The 21,542-nt window shown below is 38.9% G+C and overlaps 1 protein-coding gene across 13 annotated transcripts in view; it reads right to left on the bottom strand.

The window, feature by feature from the left end:
• Positions 1-20,564, bottom strand: part of wnk2 (WNK lysine deficient protein kinase 2) — a 67,082-nt gene extending 46,518 nt beyond the window's left edge. For all 13 annotated transcript variants that reach the window (XR_007429274.1, XM_049471490.1, XM_049471492.1 and 10 more), the window contains exons 1-4: positions 20,403-20,564; positions 18,331-19,004; positions 2,896-3,068; positions 1,768-1,988 (exon numbers count right to left, since the gene is read on the bottom strand). Coding sequence is in view for 12 of the 13 variants with exons in the window: in XM_049471490.1 (XP_049327447.1) it covers positions 1,768-1,988; positions 2,896-3,068; positions 18,331-18,825 (889 nt within the window). In the remaining variant the exon portion in view is untranslated. The remainder of the gene's footprint in view (positions 1-1,767; positions 1,989-2,895; positions 3,069-18,330; positions 19,005-20,402) is intronic.
• Positions 20,565-21,542: the final 978 nt, after the last annotated feature.

Raw genomic sequence — 21,542 nt, 5'->3', positions numbered from 1 at the left:
ATTCACACGTTCATCATTACATTACATTACATTACATTTGGCAGACGCTTTTGTCCAAAGCGACTTACAATATTGTCATATTGTAATATCATAATAACTAGAAAAAGACACAGAAACACAGAAAACTGTAACTATTCGGAGCGCAGAGTGGTTCAGCGGTCTAAAGCGCTGCCACTATGAGCGAGAGGTCGCAGGTTCGAACCCCCGCTCATGCAGCTTTGCCATCAAGCTGCCGGCGTTAGAGGGAGCAAAATTGGCCCTGCTCCCTCCGGGTGGGTAGATGGCGCTCTCTCCCCACATCACTCCTATGGTGATGTCTGCAGCACAGGGCGTCTGTGAGCTGATGTATCGGAGCTGAGCCGCTGCGCTTTCCTCCAAGCGTGCTGGCTGCTCGGTAATGCAGCATCAGCAGCTCGAAAAGAAGCGGTGGCTGATTTCACATGTATCGGAGGAGGCATGTGTTAGTCTTCACCCTCCTGGTGTGTTGGGGCATCACTAGTGATCCTAATGAGTGGGTTGGGTAATTGGCCATGTAAATTGGAGAGAAAATGCACCATGCTAGCTGTTAACTGTATTTTAAGCATTAGGTCCGCCTATCTAATAATTAAACAGCAGAATGTTAAGAAAGCAGCTGGGATCCTGCTAAATATGAAAATCAGAAAAAAAAATGGAAATGCCCACTCTTCAACATTTCAGATTTTTTAATATGGGGCCCTCCTAATGAAAATACTTTACTTTGTAGATCCAATTTAAAATGTGCACGATAATAGCTTTTTCTGCTGAGGTCCAGGGTTATCAATGGGGATGGGGGTGGAGCTGCACGATATTGGTAAAATTTTATATTGCAAATATTCTTTTTTTAATGATATACATCTCAATAATAAACAATGCAGGGCCCATGACATCACCAGCCCCGCCCTCACCCGTGCACTGTCTCACGTCCGGACCAATCAGGAGCTGAGTCAGCGCCGAGCTCTCAAAACCCGAGTAAAAACAGCAAAACAACAGTGATCAACCCTTTAATCAGGCTTTAAATGGCTTTTTAAAAGGTATATAATCCCATTTTTCTGTGATTAAAAGCGTGAATTCAGCTGTAACTGGAAATATCTGCACTGCAAAACTGTGCCAGACTGAGCTGCACAGCTTTCAATACTTGCCCACATTTACGAGCACGTGCCCAACCATGTGGACGGAGGCCATGCAGTTACCTCGTGTTTACTCCTCCCCACCCCCTCGTGCTTCTCAGGAAGCAGCAGCCTGTCACTCACACAGACACAGAGACAGCGCTGTGTATCTACTTCTTGTGTCAAGAATCAAAACATTGCAACATGATGTGTTTGAATCTGGAGAAAAACACATTGCTAGCTCTTCACAGGGGTTATCAGGTCAGTATTCATCAGAGTTTCGCCAAACTAAGCCACACACTCCCTTCCCCACATAACCTCAGCCACTCTCAACCACAACCACTGACTGGATCTTCTGGCTTCCTCTGACAACTTCCTCCTGACTGCCCTCAGCACTTGGCTCTAAACCCCAGTCCTGCAGTAATAACACGAGGCTTCTAAGAGCTACATGTGAAGAAGACATGTGACGGGAGTGTATTAAGTTAAATCAGGTGTGACAGAGGATGGAAACATTAAACACCGCTGTTTTAAGACCCTCCTGATCCAGACGTGGTCCCCCCCGGATGCGGCGGGGCTACAGTCTGCAGCAGAGCGTGAAATTACTCTTTATCTGAAAGGCCCATGAGGACGACCCGGTCTTTACCGATGACGCTTTTGGCGAAGGAGGTTCTCTTCAGCGTGGCCAGGCCGAGGTCCCCGATCTTCACCGAGCCGGTCGGGCCGGTGATGAAGATGTTGTCACACTTTAAGTCCCGGTGGATGATGGGAGGGGTCCGTGTGTGCAGGAAGTGAAGACCCTTGAGGATCTGTCGGCACCAGCTGCGCAGAACCTTCGGCTTCATCACTTTAAACCGCTTCAGGTAGCTGCAGGAGAGAGAAGAGTTTACCACGGTTAGCTCTCATCACATCAGTGTGTAGTCAGTTCCCTGCAGAGCACTGCGATTTTCCTCAACCCTCTAAAGGCCTGTGTTTAGTGGTAGAAGGGGTTACATTAAAGCAGCAGTCCCTAAGATTTTCCTTATAATTGAATTCAGTAGTGTTTCTATATTTCTGAAAGAGTAGGGAGATGCCAAAATATTCTAAATATTCTAACTAAAAAACAGAGTGGTCTGGTAGGTTTGTTATTTACATTACCTGCATTCAAAGTACTCTTCTTCATGCCATGCATGCAATTGCACATTCTCACCAGAGGGGTCACTAAATCCCCAAATCCTCAAACCTTACAGGCTGTCGCTTTAACCACTGGTTTCCTAGACTAAAATAATCTTATTAGGAAAAATATTAGGAATATGATTAGGATATTTGCTATAGACAATCTCGGTTTATTATTTTTAAATCAATCAGATGAAATAATCAATTAATCAATCAACCTTTATGTAAACTTGAAATGCATTGAGGGTGACAATTTACAATGTATCTGAGCATTATACAGTAAAAATATAGCAGGAAAATTAAAACAAAACCATGAATTTAATCATAAAACTTGATACATGAAATAAATATAAATATGAGAAAGAGCTAAATAAAATAAAAGCAAAAGATTATAAGGCCTAATAATTATAATATTAGGAGTAAATACTATTACTAAAGAGAAAAAAGAGAAAAATAAATAAGTAGATTATGACTGAAAATAAAAACTAAATTATAATAAGTCAAATAAAACAGGTGCAGACTAAGTGGAGGTAAGTTAGAAATAGAGAAATATATTTTAAATATATTTTAATATATTTTTAATCTTTTGATGGAGCAGCAGAAGGGAGCTAAAACGTACGTTTTCAGTGTTCCTGACGTCATGAGCTCGGTCACCAGGACGATGCACTTCTTCCCTTTAACTGGAGACTCCCAGAAATCGTAGAACCGGACGATGTTGGGGTGCTGGAGACCCTTCAGCATCTCAGCCTCCTCCTTAAACCTCTGACGCTCCACTTTGGACAGCTTTCGGTCCTGAGATCAGGAGGTGGAGAGAGAGAGAGAAAATTAAAAAATCCACAATAGCTGCCAGCACAGCTACCGTAGTATTATTATTAAGGCAGTATTATTATATTTTTTTGCATTAGCACTTTTACCTGTTAAGACTACCTGTTAATTAAATCAGTCATACAGACAGACATCATGTTTCCATGGTGTTCAGATACACAAAACACAGCTAAATGTGTTGTTATTAACTGATGTTGCTAGCTATGCTAACCTGAGGCAATGCTAACCTGAGGCAATGCTAACAACAGCAGCTGATAGTCTGAAGGTTTAACAGAAGCACAGTAATCTCGGCTGCGACGTCATTCCCAACCCGGACATCCGAGGTAACCAGATTGCAGCAGTAAAACATACTGAAAACAAGCTGCTGCTGCTGCAGAATCTGCAGGTCAGTGTTTTACAGACAAACCCATTCATTAACCGGTTCTGCTGTGTGAGCAAAACTACAGAACAGATAAGAACAACAGCACAATTATTTTTACAGGCATCCCAAGTTGCAAAAATGAATTTCAGAGAAGTACCCCCAAACCTGGACTGTACAGCGGGCAAGACTTTCATAGTTTTTTACTTTTAACAGACATGGATATACTTTAGAGTAGTCTGAGGTGAAATGAGTTTTAATGGGAGCCATGATGCTCCTGAACGCATCCCGTCCAGAATGGAAAAAAACCACTGCCTGCCCACACTTTAAATTGATTGACTGACTCACAGACTCTTTCCAGAGAACAGGCCAATCATAACCCTTTTTGTTTTGCCTGCTCGTCATGAATATGTGCACGAGGAGAATGCCTTTCTCTCCCTCTTCCTCTCTTTCTTTCTCTCACACGATTGGGGGAAAAAAGTCTGTGATGCCTGTATGCATGTTTGTGTTCACTCTTGGGCCACTCATTCTAGATTCTGGGAGATTTTATCTGACTTATTCCATCAAACCAAGCTGAACTGCTTGAATTTTTGCACCAGGAGTAAAGCAGCATAAAGTTATCCAAAAGCAGTGTGTAAGACTGGTGGAGGAGAACATGCCAAGATGCATAAAAAATGTGATTAAAAACCAGGGTTATTCCACCAAATATTGATTTCTGAACTCTTAAAACTTTATGAATATGAACTTGTTTTCTTTGCATTATTTGAGGTCTGAAAGCTCTGCATCTTTTTTGTCATTTCAGCCATTTCTCATTTTCTGTAAATAAATGCTCTAAATTACAATATTTTTATTTGGAATTTGGGAGAAATGTTGTCTGTAGTTTATAGAATAAAACAACAATGTTCATTTTACTCAAACATAAACCTATAAATAGCAAAATCTGATAAACTGATTCAGAAACTGAAGTGATATTTTTATTTTTTCTGAGCTGTATGTTTTGGGATTTGTGACATCATCGTATATTTTTATAATAATTTTTATGTAATAATTTTAATAATATTAAGCTCTTTAATCAGTAAATGAACCTCTGACTGCCACACCCACCAGCATGACCATGACACCACACACACACACACACACACACACACACACACACACACACACTGGTCCTGAGCAGGCTCCTCCTGATGGGGGTTCTCTGTTACGGGATGGGCAGGGGCTGCTCCCCCCGGCGCTCTGGGACAGTAAGCGGAGACGTTTAGAGGACGCTGGGCACTGCGGTCCACTGACTGATGCAATCAGGAGTGTGTGTGTGTGTGTGTGTGTGTGTGTGTGTGTGTGTGTGTGAGAGAGTGTGTGAGAGTGTGACTCCAGTGATCCCAAAGCTGGGATTAAGGTGTGTGTGCTGATGATTATTATACTAAACACACCAGCACACACTTATATCCTCAGCTGACCTGCATATGCACACACACACTCTTTAGCACACACACACACACACACACACACTATTCAGCAGACACACACACCCTTCAGCACACACACACACACACACACTCTTCAGCAGACACACACACACTCTTCAGCAGACACACACAGACATTCTGCAGACACACACACACATTCTGCAGACACACACACACACGCACACACTTTGCTTTGTTTTAACAACATCTTTCTTTCTCCTAATACCTCTCATTCTCTCTCTCTCTGTCTTTGTCTCACTCTCCCTCTTTTTTTACTTTCTCTCCCTCTGTTTCAGTTCCATCCACTACTCCTTCTCTCTCACTACCTCTCTTTCTCTCTCTCTCTCTCTCAACCTATCTTTCTCTCTTTATTTCTCTCTCTTTCTCTACATCTCTCTCTCTCCCTCTGTCTTAGTTCCATCCACTGTGCCTGTTCTCTCATTACCTCTCTCTCTCTCTCTCTCTATCTCTCTCTCTTTGTCTCACTCTCCTTCTCCTTCTCTATCTCTTTCTCTCCCTATGTTTCAGTTCCATCCACTACTCCTGCTCTTTCACCACCTCTCTTTCTCTCTCCCTCTCCCTCTACCTATCTTTCTCTCTTTATTTCTCTCTCTTTCTCTACCTCTCTCTTTCTCTCTCTTTCCTAATATCTCTTGTTCTTTCTTCCTCTCCCTATCCCTTTGTACTTTTCAATAGTCCTGCTCTCTCTCTCTGTACCTCCCTACATCCCTCCTTCCTCCTCCGCTTTTGTCTCAAGCTGTAGTGTGTGTGTGGTGTGTGTGTGTGGTGTGTGTGTGTGGTGTGTGTGTGTGGTGTGTGTGTGTGTGTGTGTGTGTGTGGTTTTTGGAATCTGGACAGCAGCTTCACTGATGATGGCTTTCATTCAGCTGCAGCTCATTATACACATTATACATATCTCTCTCTCTCTCTCTCTCTGTCTCTCACTCTCTCTCCATCTCTTTCTCTCTCTCTCTCTCTCTCTCTCTCTCACACACACACACAGTATTTTTAATGATTCTGGAGACCTGATGTCTCACAAAACCGCTGATATATCTATGCAGTGGATTTCCATATGAATAATACAGTACAGTACACAAACATACACACTCTCTCTCTCTCTCTCTCTCTCTCTCTCTCACACACACACAAACACACTCACTCACTCATATACATCACCTGCATGAATTATAATTATAAACAATACTTCTGTTTCTCTGCACACTTAAATATTCTCCTTTCCCTGTTTTAGCTATTATTATTATTATTATTATTATTATTATTATTATTTGGGTGGTGGGTCTTTATTCAACGCTGATAAGCATGGTGGTGGTGTATAAGGTGTTAGCGTGTGTTGAGCTGGTGGTACAGTGAGTGGATCAGATACAGCAGTGATTAGCAGTGATTAGCACATGGTGGTGGTGTATGAGGTGTTAGTGTGTGTTGAGCTGGTGGTACAGTGAGTGGATCAGATACAGCAGTGATTAGCATGGTGGTGGTGTATGAGGTGTTAGTGTGTGTTGTGCTGGTGCGAGTGAGTTGATTGGATACAGCAGTGCTGCTGTATTGAGTTTTAAACACTGTATTGCCATATGAAAAGGAGTAGGAAAATGTAAAAAGACGATAAAGTACTTTTATGACTTGGATCTTCATCTGTAACAGCTCATCCTTTCAGCTCACACACCTGAGGGCAGAGCCCACAAACAGCAGATGCTTCCTGACAGCTCTTTCAATAGAGCTGTGAATCTCTCTCTCTCTCTCAGGTGCTGCAGTCTCTGAGGAACACTCTGAGGTTCAGTTTTCTCAGGTGTGTCTGTGTCTCGTCGTCTAGCTTTATCAGCTAAAATCCCAGCAGTCGCTTAAATTAAACAACAGGAACAACAGAACAGCCTTATTCACTCTCTTATTATCTAGTTTACACAGTTTTATACTTTAATTATAAATAAATTATTTCAAATTCTAACCCATTTACCTCTGATACTCATGAATCACTGGGTAGCCGCTCTGTCTGGAAGAAAGCACCAGATCCCCAGCTCCAATACAACAGCTAACAGAAGCCTGTGCTGACCAACATTATATTAGAAGTGACTGAGAAAGAGAGCCCCACCTACCCACCCAACCAACCAGAGAGAGCATGGCCAAATGTGCTCTCTCAGACTCTGGCTGCTGATGCTGCCACAGGATTGTTATAAAAAGTAAACAGCATATAATAACTTTATGTTAAATATATGTTCAGTAATCTGTAAAGTTTAAAGTGCACGTAAACTCAAAATATTTGTAATTTATAACCATTTTATACACATTCTTTTAGATGCATTATGTTAAAACAAGTGATTAGTCCAACAAAAATACTTTTAATTTTAATAAGTCACAAGTTTGTTGTAACAGACTTCGTAAGTATGCTCTTTAGTAGTTAAAATTTATTTTATGCTGTGTCTGGAAATGAATGAAAGTAGGATAGAGGGGATTTTTCCTCTATTGCAGGGGTCGGCAATTAAGTCTGGCCGTGGACTAGATATTTTCCAAGTCATTACAGGTTTTAGACCACAAAAAATTAAGTTTAATGGTATGTAGTGCTAAAGACTAGTAGCTCTCCAGCCCAGAGGGTTGTTGAACCCAACTGCAGAACAGTTTACTTCAAAGCATGTAAACCCATGAAGAAATTAATAAAAATAAATAAATAAATAAACACAGCGCTCCTCACGCGGGATCGAACCCATGTCGTCAGTGTCGCGCTCCAATACACTACTTCTGGGAGGCCAAGAATGGGTGGAAAATCGAGAACGTGTGGAAACTAAAGTCACACCGAGCGCAACAGAGAGAGAGAGACAGGGGAGGAATGTAAACAAAAGCTCACCAGAGAAGCATTTTATTTTAAGTTCATTATACCCCTGCTTTATTACATAGCAGTAAATGTTTGTTAATGCTTTCTTTGACTCTCGCTGTGTCACATAAAGCAGAAAAGCCTCTGATTGGCTGCTTTCTAACCTATTTACTATACATAAAGTCCTGAAAAAGCTTTTTTTTCAACATTTTTTTTCTACTAAGAAGCAGGAGATCTGATGCTACCAGGGGAATGAACATATACATTTTATTTTATAAACTTTCTTATGTGGTTTTGACACTAAATTTTATACTTTTATCTATAGAAATGCATTAAATGTGGCATATTTATATTATTTAGATAAGATTACGTAACACATTCTGAGAAAACATTGGATCAAGATGTCCAGCAGATGCTGGGACATAAACACACTGCGCATCTTCGATAAGTATTATCTACTGTTCCACTTAACCACAGATAACACGTGCCTATACAGACACACACACACACACACACACACACACACACACACACACACACACACACACACACACACACACACACACACACATACACAGAGAGGAAAAGCTATAGGCCTATCTCTGCTAAAGAGCCAGAGTGCTATCTGTTATCTGCAGCTGTAAACTGTTCTACTGCACTAAATACATCACACACATACATATATACACATACGTATACACACACACATACACACTATGGTCTAAGAACTAATGCACAATAGCAGTGTAATCCCTGTGTAATTTATTTCTCTCATGAAACAGCGGTGATGTGCTGCATTAAAGATTAGAGTGTAGCGTTGCATAATAATGCCTGTAAGCTTTACACACAGGAACACTGCATTATTTATAGAATGTTAAGGTTATAAATATTTATATATATATATATATATATATATGTAAGACCTACACACACAAATATATATGTAACCATTTTACACATTAAGATGAAAGTTAATTTTAAAATAATATATTACATATTTTTTACTGTATATTTAGGTGTGTGTTAAAAGCTGGAAGTTTAATCATTAGTTTTATATGGTATAAAATATAAATAAGTATAAATTGGGTACTGTCACTTTAAGAGCACGGCGAGTTCCTTATGTGTATACACGTACACTGCTTCAGATATATATATATATATATATATATATATATATATATATATATATATATATATATATATGCATTTATATGCAAAATCTCTCTCACACACACACACACTGCACTGGGTATAACATTATTACCCCTGAGACAGGCCTAGGCCTCTTCTATGGAGATAACTTGCCAAGTCATTCAGCCTTCACTGCAGATATCCCTGCAATAAATGCTTCAGACAGTGAACACAGCCAACCCGACAGCCAATCAGAAAATAGCATTGCTATATTAAATCAGGTTCAATTTCACGGAGGACCAAGCCTGCCCGAGCAAAATATGAACAAAGAAAAATGAAATAGGATGTATTTAAACACTAATAAATTAATAAATAGATATATAAATAAATAAATATGGGACAAAAAATAAATAAATAATAATAATAAATAAAAAAATATTAATTAAATACATTTATTAAATAAAGTAATTTAACATAATAATTTCCCTCAAAACTAAAGTGCAGCCTATTTACTGCAAACAAACAGGTTCATATTCATAAAGTTTTAAGAGTTTAGAAATCAATATTTGGTGAAATAACCCTGGTTTTTGATTACAGTTTTCATGCATAAAAAACCTCTGGAATATAATCAAGAGGAAGATGGATGATCACAAGCCATCAAACCACCAAACTTATCTGCTTGAATTTTTGCACCAGGAGTAAAGCAGCATAAAGTTATCCAAAAGCAGTGTGTAAGACTGGTGGAGGAGAACATGATGCCAAGATGCATGAATAAAAACTGTGTTTAAAAACAATCAGGGTTATTCCACTAAATATTGATTTTTGAACTCTTAAAACTCTGCATAAATGCTCTAAATGACAATATTTTTATTTACAATTTGAGAAAAATGTTGTCTGTAGTTTATAGAATAAAATAACAATGTTCATTTTACTCAAACATAAACCTATAAATAGCAATATCAGAGAAACTGATTCAGAAACTGAAGTGATATCTTTAATTTTTTTCAGAGCTGTATAATACACAGTGAGACACGCTGTAATTGGTCAGTTTGAGTACTGCAGGTTTCTGAGATATCACGCCGCAGAGCCACAGATTACCACTCAGTCCACAGAGCAGCGCAGCGGGACGGTGTATAAATTACACACAGAGAGAAGCTCCAACTCTCACTGCCTCGATACTACAGCAGCACCGCCTGCCCTTCTCAAGCTCAGCGCTAAGAAGCAGTGTTATGGATTATTGGCAGCATGTGAGAGGGGCTTAAAGTCTGCCTCAGAGACTCACACACACACACACACACACACACGGCCCTGCCCTCTTCCACTGCGCCATCTTTCACCAGCTCATCCCTCCATACACCCCCTCCAACCCCTCTGTGTATCTGTGGAGACACACTGTTCCTCCTCAGGAGGCTCATGTGCAGATCCACACCCTTTATAGTGGTTTAAACACACACACACACACACACATAAACACACACTCACACTGTTATTTTGCCATATCACACAATACAGTTCCAGTAATGTACCACCCTACAGTGCATGCTTCTCTTTAAAGAGCCACTAAACCCTAAAACACATTTTCTGTTCCATTAATAGCTGAATTGTGTTCCTCTAAAGTAATAAAACATACAAACAGTCCTGCTTAACGTTTATATAAATATTTCCTAACCTTTAAAAAACAAAAAACAGTTTTATTGTGCCTCTGCAGCGCCCTCTCAGGTTCAACTGTGCTATAGGCGAGGATGATTTGCCCTTTGAGTACTTTGGTACGCAAAAAATCACAATATACAAAACAGATAATCAATAATACCGCCCCCCCCCTGCTAATGACGTCCAATCATCTGCGTCTCAACGCTATCAGAGGCACACTGCTGCTGCTGTAGCCCCTCCTCTAAACCCATACATCACGCAGTGTTCCGCTCAAACTACCCCTCCGATATGTTCCCTTTTTCAAATTTGAGCTGAGGGTGGAATCAGCCAAAATCAGGGGGTTTAGTTACACTTTAAAAACGGTAAATAATTCTCAAACATTAGCCCTATTATAAAGTATAATATTAAGACACAACAGCTCTTTTTTAAGCTATTAAGAATTTTCTATTTATTCTATTTTCTATCAATATGACAACAATAACAAGACGCTGCCTTTTATCTTAAATCTGACTGACAAATGCATTTGGTTTGGATTTAAACCATTAAATCTGCATTTTCCGCACAGTTTCTATGCTTGTTTTTAGTCATCAATTCCTTATCAATCCTAATATCCCATGAATAAAACAGAGGTTTAGTATTGAGGGGAAAGAGGGCCATCTATCCACCCAGAGAGAGCAAGACCAATTGTGCTCTCTCGGACCTCCGGCAGCTGATAGCCAGCTGCATGACCGGGATTCAAACCAGTGATCGCTCGATCATAGTGGCAGCGCCTTAGTCTGCTGGAACACTCGGTGCTCAACTGACCGAATCCTTTAAAGCAGCTTAAATAATGTAAATAATTGGTAAATAATTAAGTAAGTAAATTAAAGGGGTTAATTGAACCACACTGTGCAGATCTGTTTACTAAAAGCCCTTTAAAAGACTGTATATAGTTTATATATAGAGAGTGAGAGAAGATCTGTTCTTCTGTTCTCTGGTGACACCATTACTAAACTCAATCACTCTTCCTCCTCCATTTCTACAGCACCTGCTCTCTCACTGACGGCAGATTAGAGTCTTACGGGAAGTGATGAGAGCAGCCGCTGCATGGTCTGCTGGGAAGTGTAGTCTTTCCGGGGTTCAGTAAGGTGATACACACGCTCGGCGCTGCTGCTCAGCATCCTGAGAGTAAAAATAGCCGGCGGTGTCGGCCTGATAATAAGTGCTTTCTCTGGGTGAACTCTCTACTCTCATATAAACCGCCTTCAGAGCGCAGACATCTCAACCCCACAGAGATTCTCCACACACTTCTGAGGCAACTGACCACTGCATCAATGGGATTTATAGCAATGTTAAATACAGGGTTTGGACAATGAAACTGAAGCACCTGTCATTTTAGTGTGGGAGGTTTCATGGCTAAATTGGAGCAGCCTGGTGGCCAATCTTCATTAATTGCACATTATTGCACCAGTAAGAGCAGAGTGTGAAGGTTCAATTAGCAGGGTAAGAGCACAGTTCTGCTCTAAATATTGCAATGCACACAACATTATGGGTGACATACCAGAGTTCAAAAGTTGGTGCACGTCTTGCTGGAGCATCTGTGACAAAGACAGCAAGTCTTTGTGATGCATCAAGAGCCACGGTATCCAGGGTAATGTCAGCATACCACCAAGAAGGACCGACCACATCCAACAGGATTAACTGTGGACACTGTAAGAGAAAGCTGTCTGAAAGGGATGTTCGGGTGCTAACCCGGATTGTATCCAAAAAACATAAAACCACGGCTGATCAAATCACGCAGAATTCAATGTGCACCTCAACTCTCCTGTTTCCACCAGAACTGTCCGTCACCACAATCAATTATTGTGCTCTAAAACCAGGTGTTTCAGTTTCATTGTCCAACCCCTGTATGTACAAATACTTTGTAATGTTACTCAACTTACTGGAGAAATTATTTCTACATTTTCACACAATTATCTGAACTTTCGACTCCTTATATTTTAAAATTAGCCTCGTTACTCCTGTATCATTTCAGCTCGTTTTCATTCCGGCTTCTCATCGTTCAATAAAACCCCTATCCAGATAAATCTCTCCATCCAGATAGAGTGAATCTGATTGTGATTGGATGTAGAGAAGTATAAACATATACCATTCCGACTCCCTATTGGTTTATACTGTGATCCATCACACCTGCACACGTCCCGCCCTAGTATCAATACTTCTGGCTACAGAGTAATGACTGGAGAATGCTTTAGACACATCTGCGAGTAGGGAAACCCTCTTTACTTTGGAGATCTGTGCAGGTGCAGTAGCCATAAAAAGCTAAAAAAAAAACCTTCCTGTATCACCATTCAACTCCTGCTGTCAGCTGTATCTCAAACCTGCTGAAAAAAAAGTACAGGGTTGGAGAGCAGCGTCTATCTCACAGTCCAAATTTAAAAAACACAAAGAAAATCAGACGCTTTTACGCACAGAGGAACCTGATCCTCCACCAGCACTCCAGAGTCACTCCCAGTAAAAATACCCCAGTGTTACTGATTCTCCGGGGTGAAAAGGGTTAAACCTAAAGAGTCAGAAAATTCAATCAATCAGACTTTAAGATCTGAAGAGCTGCATCAATAGTAAATGAGACTGAACTAAGATGACCTTTCCTTGAGATTTGCTGACTAACAGGTTCTTACTCTTACCATAAAACAGCCAATAGATATAATACTAAATAAAACTCACTAAACTCACTAAAACTACACCTTTTAAAATCTGATTTAAATTGATCATATTGTATATGCTGTTTTGATTCTAATATAAAAAGCTTATCTAAAACCTAAATCATTAGGTTTACCTGGTTAATTACCAGAAATATTATGCATTAGCCAATTAAACCCTAAGGTTTAAAAGAATAAATGATACTTTCAATAGAAAATCTTAGTTTAAAATGCTGTGTAGTCCAAGACTAGTCCTAATTCATGTCTGGGAAATTGCCCTTAGTGTTCATATCCCATAAATTTACTGGATCATTTGAAACAGACAACCAGCAGGAAAAAGTATATTTGTTTATAGTAGATGCTAAATCATTTATAGCAGTTACTTAGTAATTTATATTAGTTGCAGAATTACTCAATCATTTATAGCAGATAAAAATAGTGAATAATATTATTTATATATATATATATTTCTGTATGTTATTATTTAATCAATTGTAGAAGCAACTGTATTGTTTATATCAGATACAGAATTGATTATAGTAGATAATAAATTATGGTAGGTAGTAGGAAGTAGTTATAAATGAATTTATATTAGTCTAATCTTGTAACAAATACTGAATCATTTATAATAGATACTAAATAATTACTGAATAGAGGTTCCTGAACAATGTATTTATTTGTATTTATTTGTGATAATAAAAAACTCTAATAAATAGACTCTAAAGGGTTCCTAAAATATATTACAGAATACAATTACAGAAATTGCTATATTACATATGGCAAGGTTTGACTAAAATCAGCCAGTTAAACAAAATCAGAACTCAAGATTCACCTCTGATTCACTATAGCATGTTCTGGTAACAGAGAGGTTATAGTTATTGATTTATACCTGGAGATTAGGTGAAGTCTAGGCTCTAAATGATGGGTCTCCAACCTCCCTACCTATAGAGTTCCATCATATACAGGTCTATCACATATCTAACACACACCCCCCTCCCACAGGATCCTGTTCCTCTGACGCACTGTTAGATCAGATCTGATCTGATTACAGACTGAACTGTCCCCTGTAGCAGGTGGATCTACATACAGAGAGGCGGTAAACGCTGCTCTAAATTCTGAATGAATCACACACACAGGGCTTGACCTGCAGCCAGAGCCCAAAATCTGCTCTGCAAAGATTAGCCCTGCCTCTCAATCACAGCCCTGACCGCCCAACTCATCTGACTCAACTCACAGCTCATTACCAGGACCTTCATCAGGTTTAGAGCGGGTCTGATGGAGCTGGGTGGCTGTAATTTGCACTGCGGGGGAAAAACTACAGACGTAGGATTAGATGACCCCACTCATCCCTCACACGAACTGTTCTCCCTCCTGCCTTCGGGAAGAAGGTACCGCAGCATCCGGTCCAGCACGACCAGATTCTGCAACAGCTTCTACCCCCAAGCCATCAGACTCCTCAACTGCAGAGACTGAACTGATGTTTTTTCTGTACATGCACAAACACTCTTACCCCACTTACCCCAGAAAATGGAAAGCACTAAAAACCCTACTACCTCACTGGACTCTATTGCACACTGTGTAATAGAGGTAATTACTACCTCACTGGTCTTTTTTGCACACTTTTTGCACACTGCATAATTTGCACACTGTCTTGTTATTTATTATTCTTTGTCTGTATTGTGTTGTATTGTCTGTCTGCACTTTTGTACTGTTGCACTATTGTTCTGTCTACACTGTGTTTATGTGCACCATGGTCCCTGGAGGAACGTTGTTTCGTTTCACTGTGTACTCTGTATATAGCTGAAATGACAATAAAAACCACTTTGACTTTGACACTTTGACTTTGACTTGAGATAAATCTGAATTAAATATCCCACAAATGCTTCCTTCCCACATTCTCACAACTCTCAGCAATGAACCAACTTTCCAAGACCTACAGTATTCTTACAAGATCAACATTCAAGAAGTTTCTACTGTTTAAACACAGATCTCATCAATGTAATTCATATCTATCATACTGTGAATGAGCGCTGGAGTGACTTAGACTTTAAGGTCTCAATGAATTAAAGTTTGAAGTACTTTTTGTTTGAGAGTATTTCTATTAAAGGACTCACAGAATCATCTAGAACAGTGGTTCTCAAACGTTTTAGACCATGTACCACCAATTACCAAACTACAACTTTCAAGTACCACCTACAAGCCGTTTTACAGGAACACATGTAGTTACCAAACACAAGCTTATTTATAAATGGTAAATTAAACGAGTAAACCATACATATACATACATATGTCCTCATATCTTTAGCCGATATGTGGATTCTTCAACTGTTGTGTGGAGCTTGCCTGCTTAAGTTAGTGTGGTAATTTGTTTATTGTTGGTTATTGGTTCCGATAAATACAGTATTCCAGAAGAATTTAGACAAAGGAAAACAACAAGAGTGATACTACAATGTTACTATCATATTTATCTATTAACTGTAATGCAGAAACTGTTATGAACTAACTGTGGGTGACTGTTGGTTGATATGTCGTATCTTGTGGCGTTCCACAGGGTTTTACTCTAGGACCGATGAAACTGCTGTTAATTATTATAAAACTGTAGTACTGAATTTTTTTTTTCTGAGATCATCTAGTGTTCCACCTTCGGATGCTTCAAGTACCACCAGTGGTACCTGTACCACATCTAGAAGATCAGAAGGTCATCCAAGGAGTTGTCTGTACCCCTGTAAGCCCAGAACCCACCATTGTAACCTGATTTCCCAACTCTAAACACTATGTGTCTGCTTCCTGAACAGAGAATAAGTCAATGGAAAATCTCTAAGTAAAATGCTGTGTAGTCCAAGACTAATGTCCATGGTCTAATATCTGACACTGTCAGTCTGCCCATGGTCTAATATCTGACACTGTCAGTCTGCCTGCTCAGGACTTTGAACTGTTCTCTAAAGACTCCATTTCCCAGCATGCACCCGCACCAGACTCCACTGATCACATGACACTACGGTGTTCCTGCTCTCCGAGTTACTAATTGGCTCCACCTGTCCTCCCTAGTATATACTGTATAACCCTCAGTTTGCTCAGATCAGGGCTGAGTATTAAATCTAGTTGTCCTAGCTCATCTACAACGCGTTCTATTGGTTTTGCCTATTTGTTACTGACTCTTTTTGTATCTCCATTTATCGCCTTTTGCCTTGCCCATTCTATTCCTGTTATTACCTATTGCTGACCTTTTTTGTATTTTTGACTCCTCTTTTGCCTTCTCCCTTGTTTTTCTGGATATACTACTACTACTTCTACTACTACTACTACTACTACTACTACTTATAATAATAATAATAATAAACAAAGATTTATTTTTTTATTTCTAAAGCATAGAGCATTATGGTCATTTGATAGTTTAAATTTACTGTATCTTTATCCAGTTTCCTTACTTCATTTCATTCATGTGTTGCAGACCTGAAAAGCAGAAATGGCTGTTTTTTAACAAACTAAATAAAGTTTTCCATATAAACCCTGAAATATCTTAGGTTTATACCATCTTAAATCAAATAAAAGTCAAGAGGCATTTTTTTCACACTGTCCCATCTGTTTCTGATTTGGAGCTGTAATACTAGACTTGCTATTCCACTCATCTGGGGGATTGTACACTGTGTCCCTGTACAGTATATACTACTTGTTTTAAAGTATAATCCTAAAGACACTGCACCACTCCTCCCAAAATCTTCTTTGCTGAATCACTGGATGTTCTTCTCTACTTACAGCCTGTAAAACCGTGAAAATACTGCACCGCTCACCAGAAGGGTTCAACACTGTATCTCTGATTGGACCACTGGACCTGCAGTACCTACAATACTGTCTCGTGGACACTGCAGGACTCATCAGAGGGTCTTCACTGCTGTATCAGTGGCTTTTCCACTGGACTGGCATTGAACCAACTGTCTGAAGAGCTCCAACACTGTGTCAGCAGACATAACACTGGGCTTGCAGCATAACAGTGATGATGGTGACAATGTGGATGATGACAAGACATGACGAGACAAGACAAGACAAGACAAGACATAGAGATTGAATGCCTTTCGTCTCTGCCTTTAACCCAATATTAAAGTCATCCAATTGTTAAACCTTTCAGACTACACACCTTGTTTTCATCTGTAATCAGGAAACTTTCAGAGATTGTGTTTTGCATAGTACACGAATGATCAGTCTTTCACCAGGAGGAACACACAGTGAACCTAATTGCTCTACAAATTCATGTTTTTGTCATCTGGTTAAGTAGTCATTGACTGGTCCAGATATCAAACCTGCTAGATATTTGTACGGGGCTCACAAGGTATAGGTCAGGGGTCGGCATTAAGCATGAAATAGCATGAAACATCTGGCCCGTGAGGTCGTTTGAACTATAATGAACGATAATGAAGAAAATAAATAAATAAAATGCTTCTCTGGGGAGCTTTTGTTTACATCCCTCCCCTGTCTTTCTGTCACACTCGGCGTGACTTTAGTTTCCGCTCGTTCTCAGGCTTTCTATCTCCTTATAAGGGCGTTTTTTTTCCCCCAGCAGCATTCACCTAATTCACTAGCCGGGGCAGCGATAGTGTATTGTACCGCAACCTTGATGACACAGATTCGATCCCACATGAGGAGCGGTGTGTTTATTTATTTATTTATTTTTATTAATTTCTTCTTGGGTTTACCTGCTTTGAGATCCACTGTTCTGCAATTGGGTTCAACAACCCTCTGGGCTGGAGAGCTACTAGTCTGTAGCACTACATCCCATTACACATCATTTTCCAAAACAGATTTTTTTTTCACAAAATGGATTGGAAAATATCTATTATTTCCCCTTAAATTCTTTTTACTTTTATACTTTAAGTAGTTTTGAAACCAGTACTTTTACTTAACCATTTTACTCAAAGAGTAAAAAGCTTGAGCTGATTCTTCAACTTCTACAGAAGTATTTTAAACCCTAGTATCTATACTTCTACCTACAAAGTAAAGAATGGAGGTACTTTTCACTTCTTTGCGTAGGCTAAGTTTGTGTATGCCGTGGTTAGATTAAATTTTTAAGCCTAATTTTGTAGCTTAAGCTCCTCAGATGTTTTTATTTGGTGCTGTTAGTTCTTACCTGTAGCTCGCACCAGGCCACCTCCACCCACGTGTCCGTGTCCAGACCCTTGTAGACGCTCTTGAAGGAACCCCTGCCGAGCTCGATGTCAAACTTGAGGAATCGTCCTCCTGGAGACGTGCACACCGCCTTCACCTCCGCCTCCGCCTCCTCCTCGCTCCCGGCCTTTCCGCCGGTGCTGGAGGCTTTTTCCCGAGCCTCTTCATCATCAGCTTTATCCTTCCTCTCCTGCTCCTCCTGCTGCTCTGGCTTCACCTGCTGCTCCTCCAGCTGAACTTCCTGTTGAACCTCCTGCTGAACCTCCTGATGATCCTCCTGCTGCTGTTGTTGTTGTGGTTCCTCATCTCCTACAGCGTCGCACCTTCCAGCTGAACAGGGTTTATCACCCGCAGGGGCCCCGTCCGGGCTCTCGGGCCCCTGGTCCTCAGACTCGGAGAACCAGAGGTTCGTGCGGATGAACCTGCGGCGCACCGACTCGGCGTGGCCCGACGCCATTGGTCGGCTCTCTGGGTTGGATTTATGATGTTCTCTTTCACAGGTGTATCACCTTCAGTCTGTGGGTCAGGGCTCGCGCCGGCCGGGCGCAGAGGTGCATGCACCTGCTGCTAAAGTCCTGCATCTTCAACACACACATAACACACTCTCTCTCTCACTCACACACACACTGTAATAATCTACACACACACACACACATACATAAACTCCATTAAACATTATTACATACTAGCAATGTTAAACAATAATAATGGAAATAAACATAGGGCTGTTTAACCCTTTATATTACAGTAATATTAACATTACCCTCCACAAGATTAAATATATACTACTAAATATTACGTATATGTCAATAAACAGAACAGTACTAGGTGTGTGCGATACGGCCCTAAAATAATATTACAATATTTCAGTGTACTTATGCAATAACTATATTTTTGGCGATATAACAAACCATGAAAATGTTATGAATTAAAAAAATATATACTAATACAACAAAATAAATATTAGTTTTATAGAAGTTTTAATTAAAATAAAAGTAAGAGTTTTGTTTATTATAACCACTAACTAGTGGTAAGCGATATGGCCCTAAACTAATATCACTGTATTTCAGGGTATTTTTTGGCGACATGACATTGGTCTTTTTTTTAAGAATATACTACTGTAATAAAATAAACATGAACAAGTTGTATTCATGTATTACTTGAATATAACGTAATATAATTAGAGAATCATAAATGGAAAAAATAATCTGAAACGTTTTGTCATAAACAGTACAAAAACAGTAAAAGGAAAAAAAAAAGAAAAGTAGCAACAAAATCTATTAAAAACTAAATTGTAACATAATGTGTGCATTCATTTGAACTACAAACAAACATTTAGAAGTAAATAATTTCCATAATGTTGCAATATATTTTTTGTGTCTCAACATTTTTAATTTATTGTATAACACATTATAATACTCATTGGTATAAAATCATTGCATTACTATACATGATTAATGCACCAATATACAGTATTAATAAATGAAAATAATATGCTTTACTGATTCCTGCTGGTGTTCCAGTTCTAAATATTAACATTAAATGAACAGTAGCAGCATTAGTGAGAGGCAGAAGGCTGAGGGTTAAATATTGTTTAATATAATAATAAAAAAATACACTAGCATAATAATAATAATAATAATAACAATAATAATAATAATAATAATGTTATTATAATGTTATGTTATTCTAGGCTGTGTTAAATATTCAGTAATAATAATAATAATAATAATAATAATAATAATAATAATAATAATAATAATAATAATAATAATAATAATGTTGGTATGTTATTATAAGGTATTATATAGAGTATTATAATAATGTTATTCTAGGCTGTGTTAAATATTGAGTAATATATTAATAATAATGTTGTTACTATAATGTTAATGTTATTATTAATGTTGTTAATGTTATTTATAGGCTGTGTTTTAGTGGGAGAGTGTCAGTAACTCCTCCGCTGCTGCTGCTGTTTCTCTCAGAGCTAAATCAGCAGATTTACTGCGGCAGCACCGCCGAGTCACCCAGCCTCACCTTCACACCACGCGCGACTCCCCGCGCCGCTCCGCCCGGCCTCAGCGCTCCCGGCCCGGCTCTCTGCTCTCCGGTCTCCCGCTGCGGCTCCGGTCAGTAGCGCGGCTCTGCTCTCTGGGTTCGGGCGGAACCTTTACCAGCACGCAGCGCTGCGGCCGCCCGAACCGCGGTGGAGCTTTATTTCAATACACACCTGTATTCCGGCAAGCCACGCCCTCCTGCGCTCTGATTGGCTGGACGGTCCAGATTAAGCAGTCGCTTATTATTGGGAGGGACAAATAATATATATTTGGAGGGCTATATACTGATTAAAAAATACATATGAATAGAATTTATCCTGAAAACAAACAAGAAAAATATTTGTAATATTAAATAAAAAAATAATAATAATAAATCATTTTAAAAGCCTATTTTTAATATTATTTAAAATATTTATTTGTAATAATATTACAAATATTTTAAAAATATATTTTAATTTTGATATTTAATATTAGAAACATTAAGGATATTATTTTTATATTATTATTACATTTTGATAGATATACAGAAAAAAATCAGTAACTGATCAATGAGAGGACCAACATTTTACCAATACAGATAAAAAAAAATACTAAATAAATAAAAATAGAAAATATTCTGAAAACAAACAGTAAAAACTCCGTTTAGTTAATAACAAAAGAAACATGTCAAATGTTTTATTATATCTACTTTTAATAGATTTCTTATCGTTTTTCACTAGTTCATTCATTGTGTTCTGCATTGTGGATTAGTCAGTAAAAAAAACGAAAATTTTCTAAAACTTTAAAAGTATCCTCAACTGCAGTCTCAAAGACCATCAAACGTTATAATGAACCTGGCTCTCATCAAAAAACCTTCCAAAAAAGGGAAGAACAAGAGTTTCCTCTGTTGTACAGGATAAGGTAATCAGAGTTACCAACCTCAGTCTGGATCACTTCATATTCATTTAGAATGTAGGAATAAATACAAGAATAAAAACATTAAATGAGAAGGTGTGAACTTTTGACTGGTACTGTAGATTATCCTCTGTAAACATGATTTATTTGTATAAACATATAAACAAACACTACAATTGTTAAACACTATTTTTATTTATTCTTTATTTTTATTACAGATTTTCAT

This window comes from Astyanax mexicanus, chromosome 24 (genome assembly GCF_023375975.1).
Source record: "Astyanax mexicanus isolate ESR-SI-001 chromosome 24, AstMex3_surface, whole genome shotgun sequence".
NCBI lineage: Eukaryota > Metazoa > Chordata > Actinopteri > Characiformes > Acestrorhamphidae > Astyanax > Astyanax mexicanus.
Note: the sequence above shows the minus strand (reverse complement) of the source record. Positions and strands in the feature narration are given on the sequence as shown.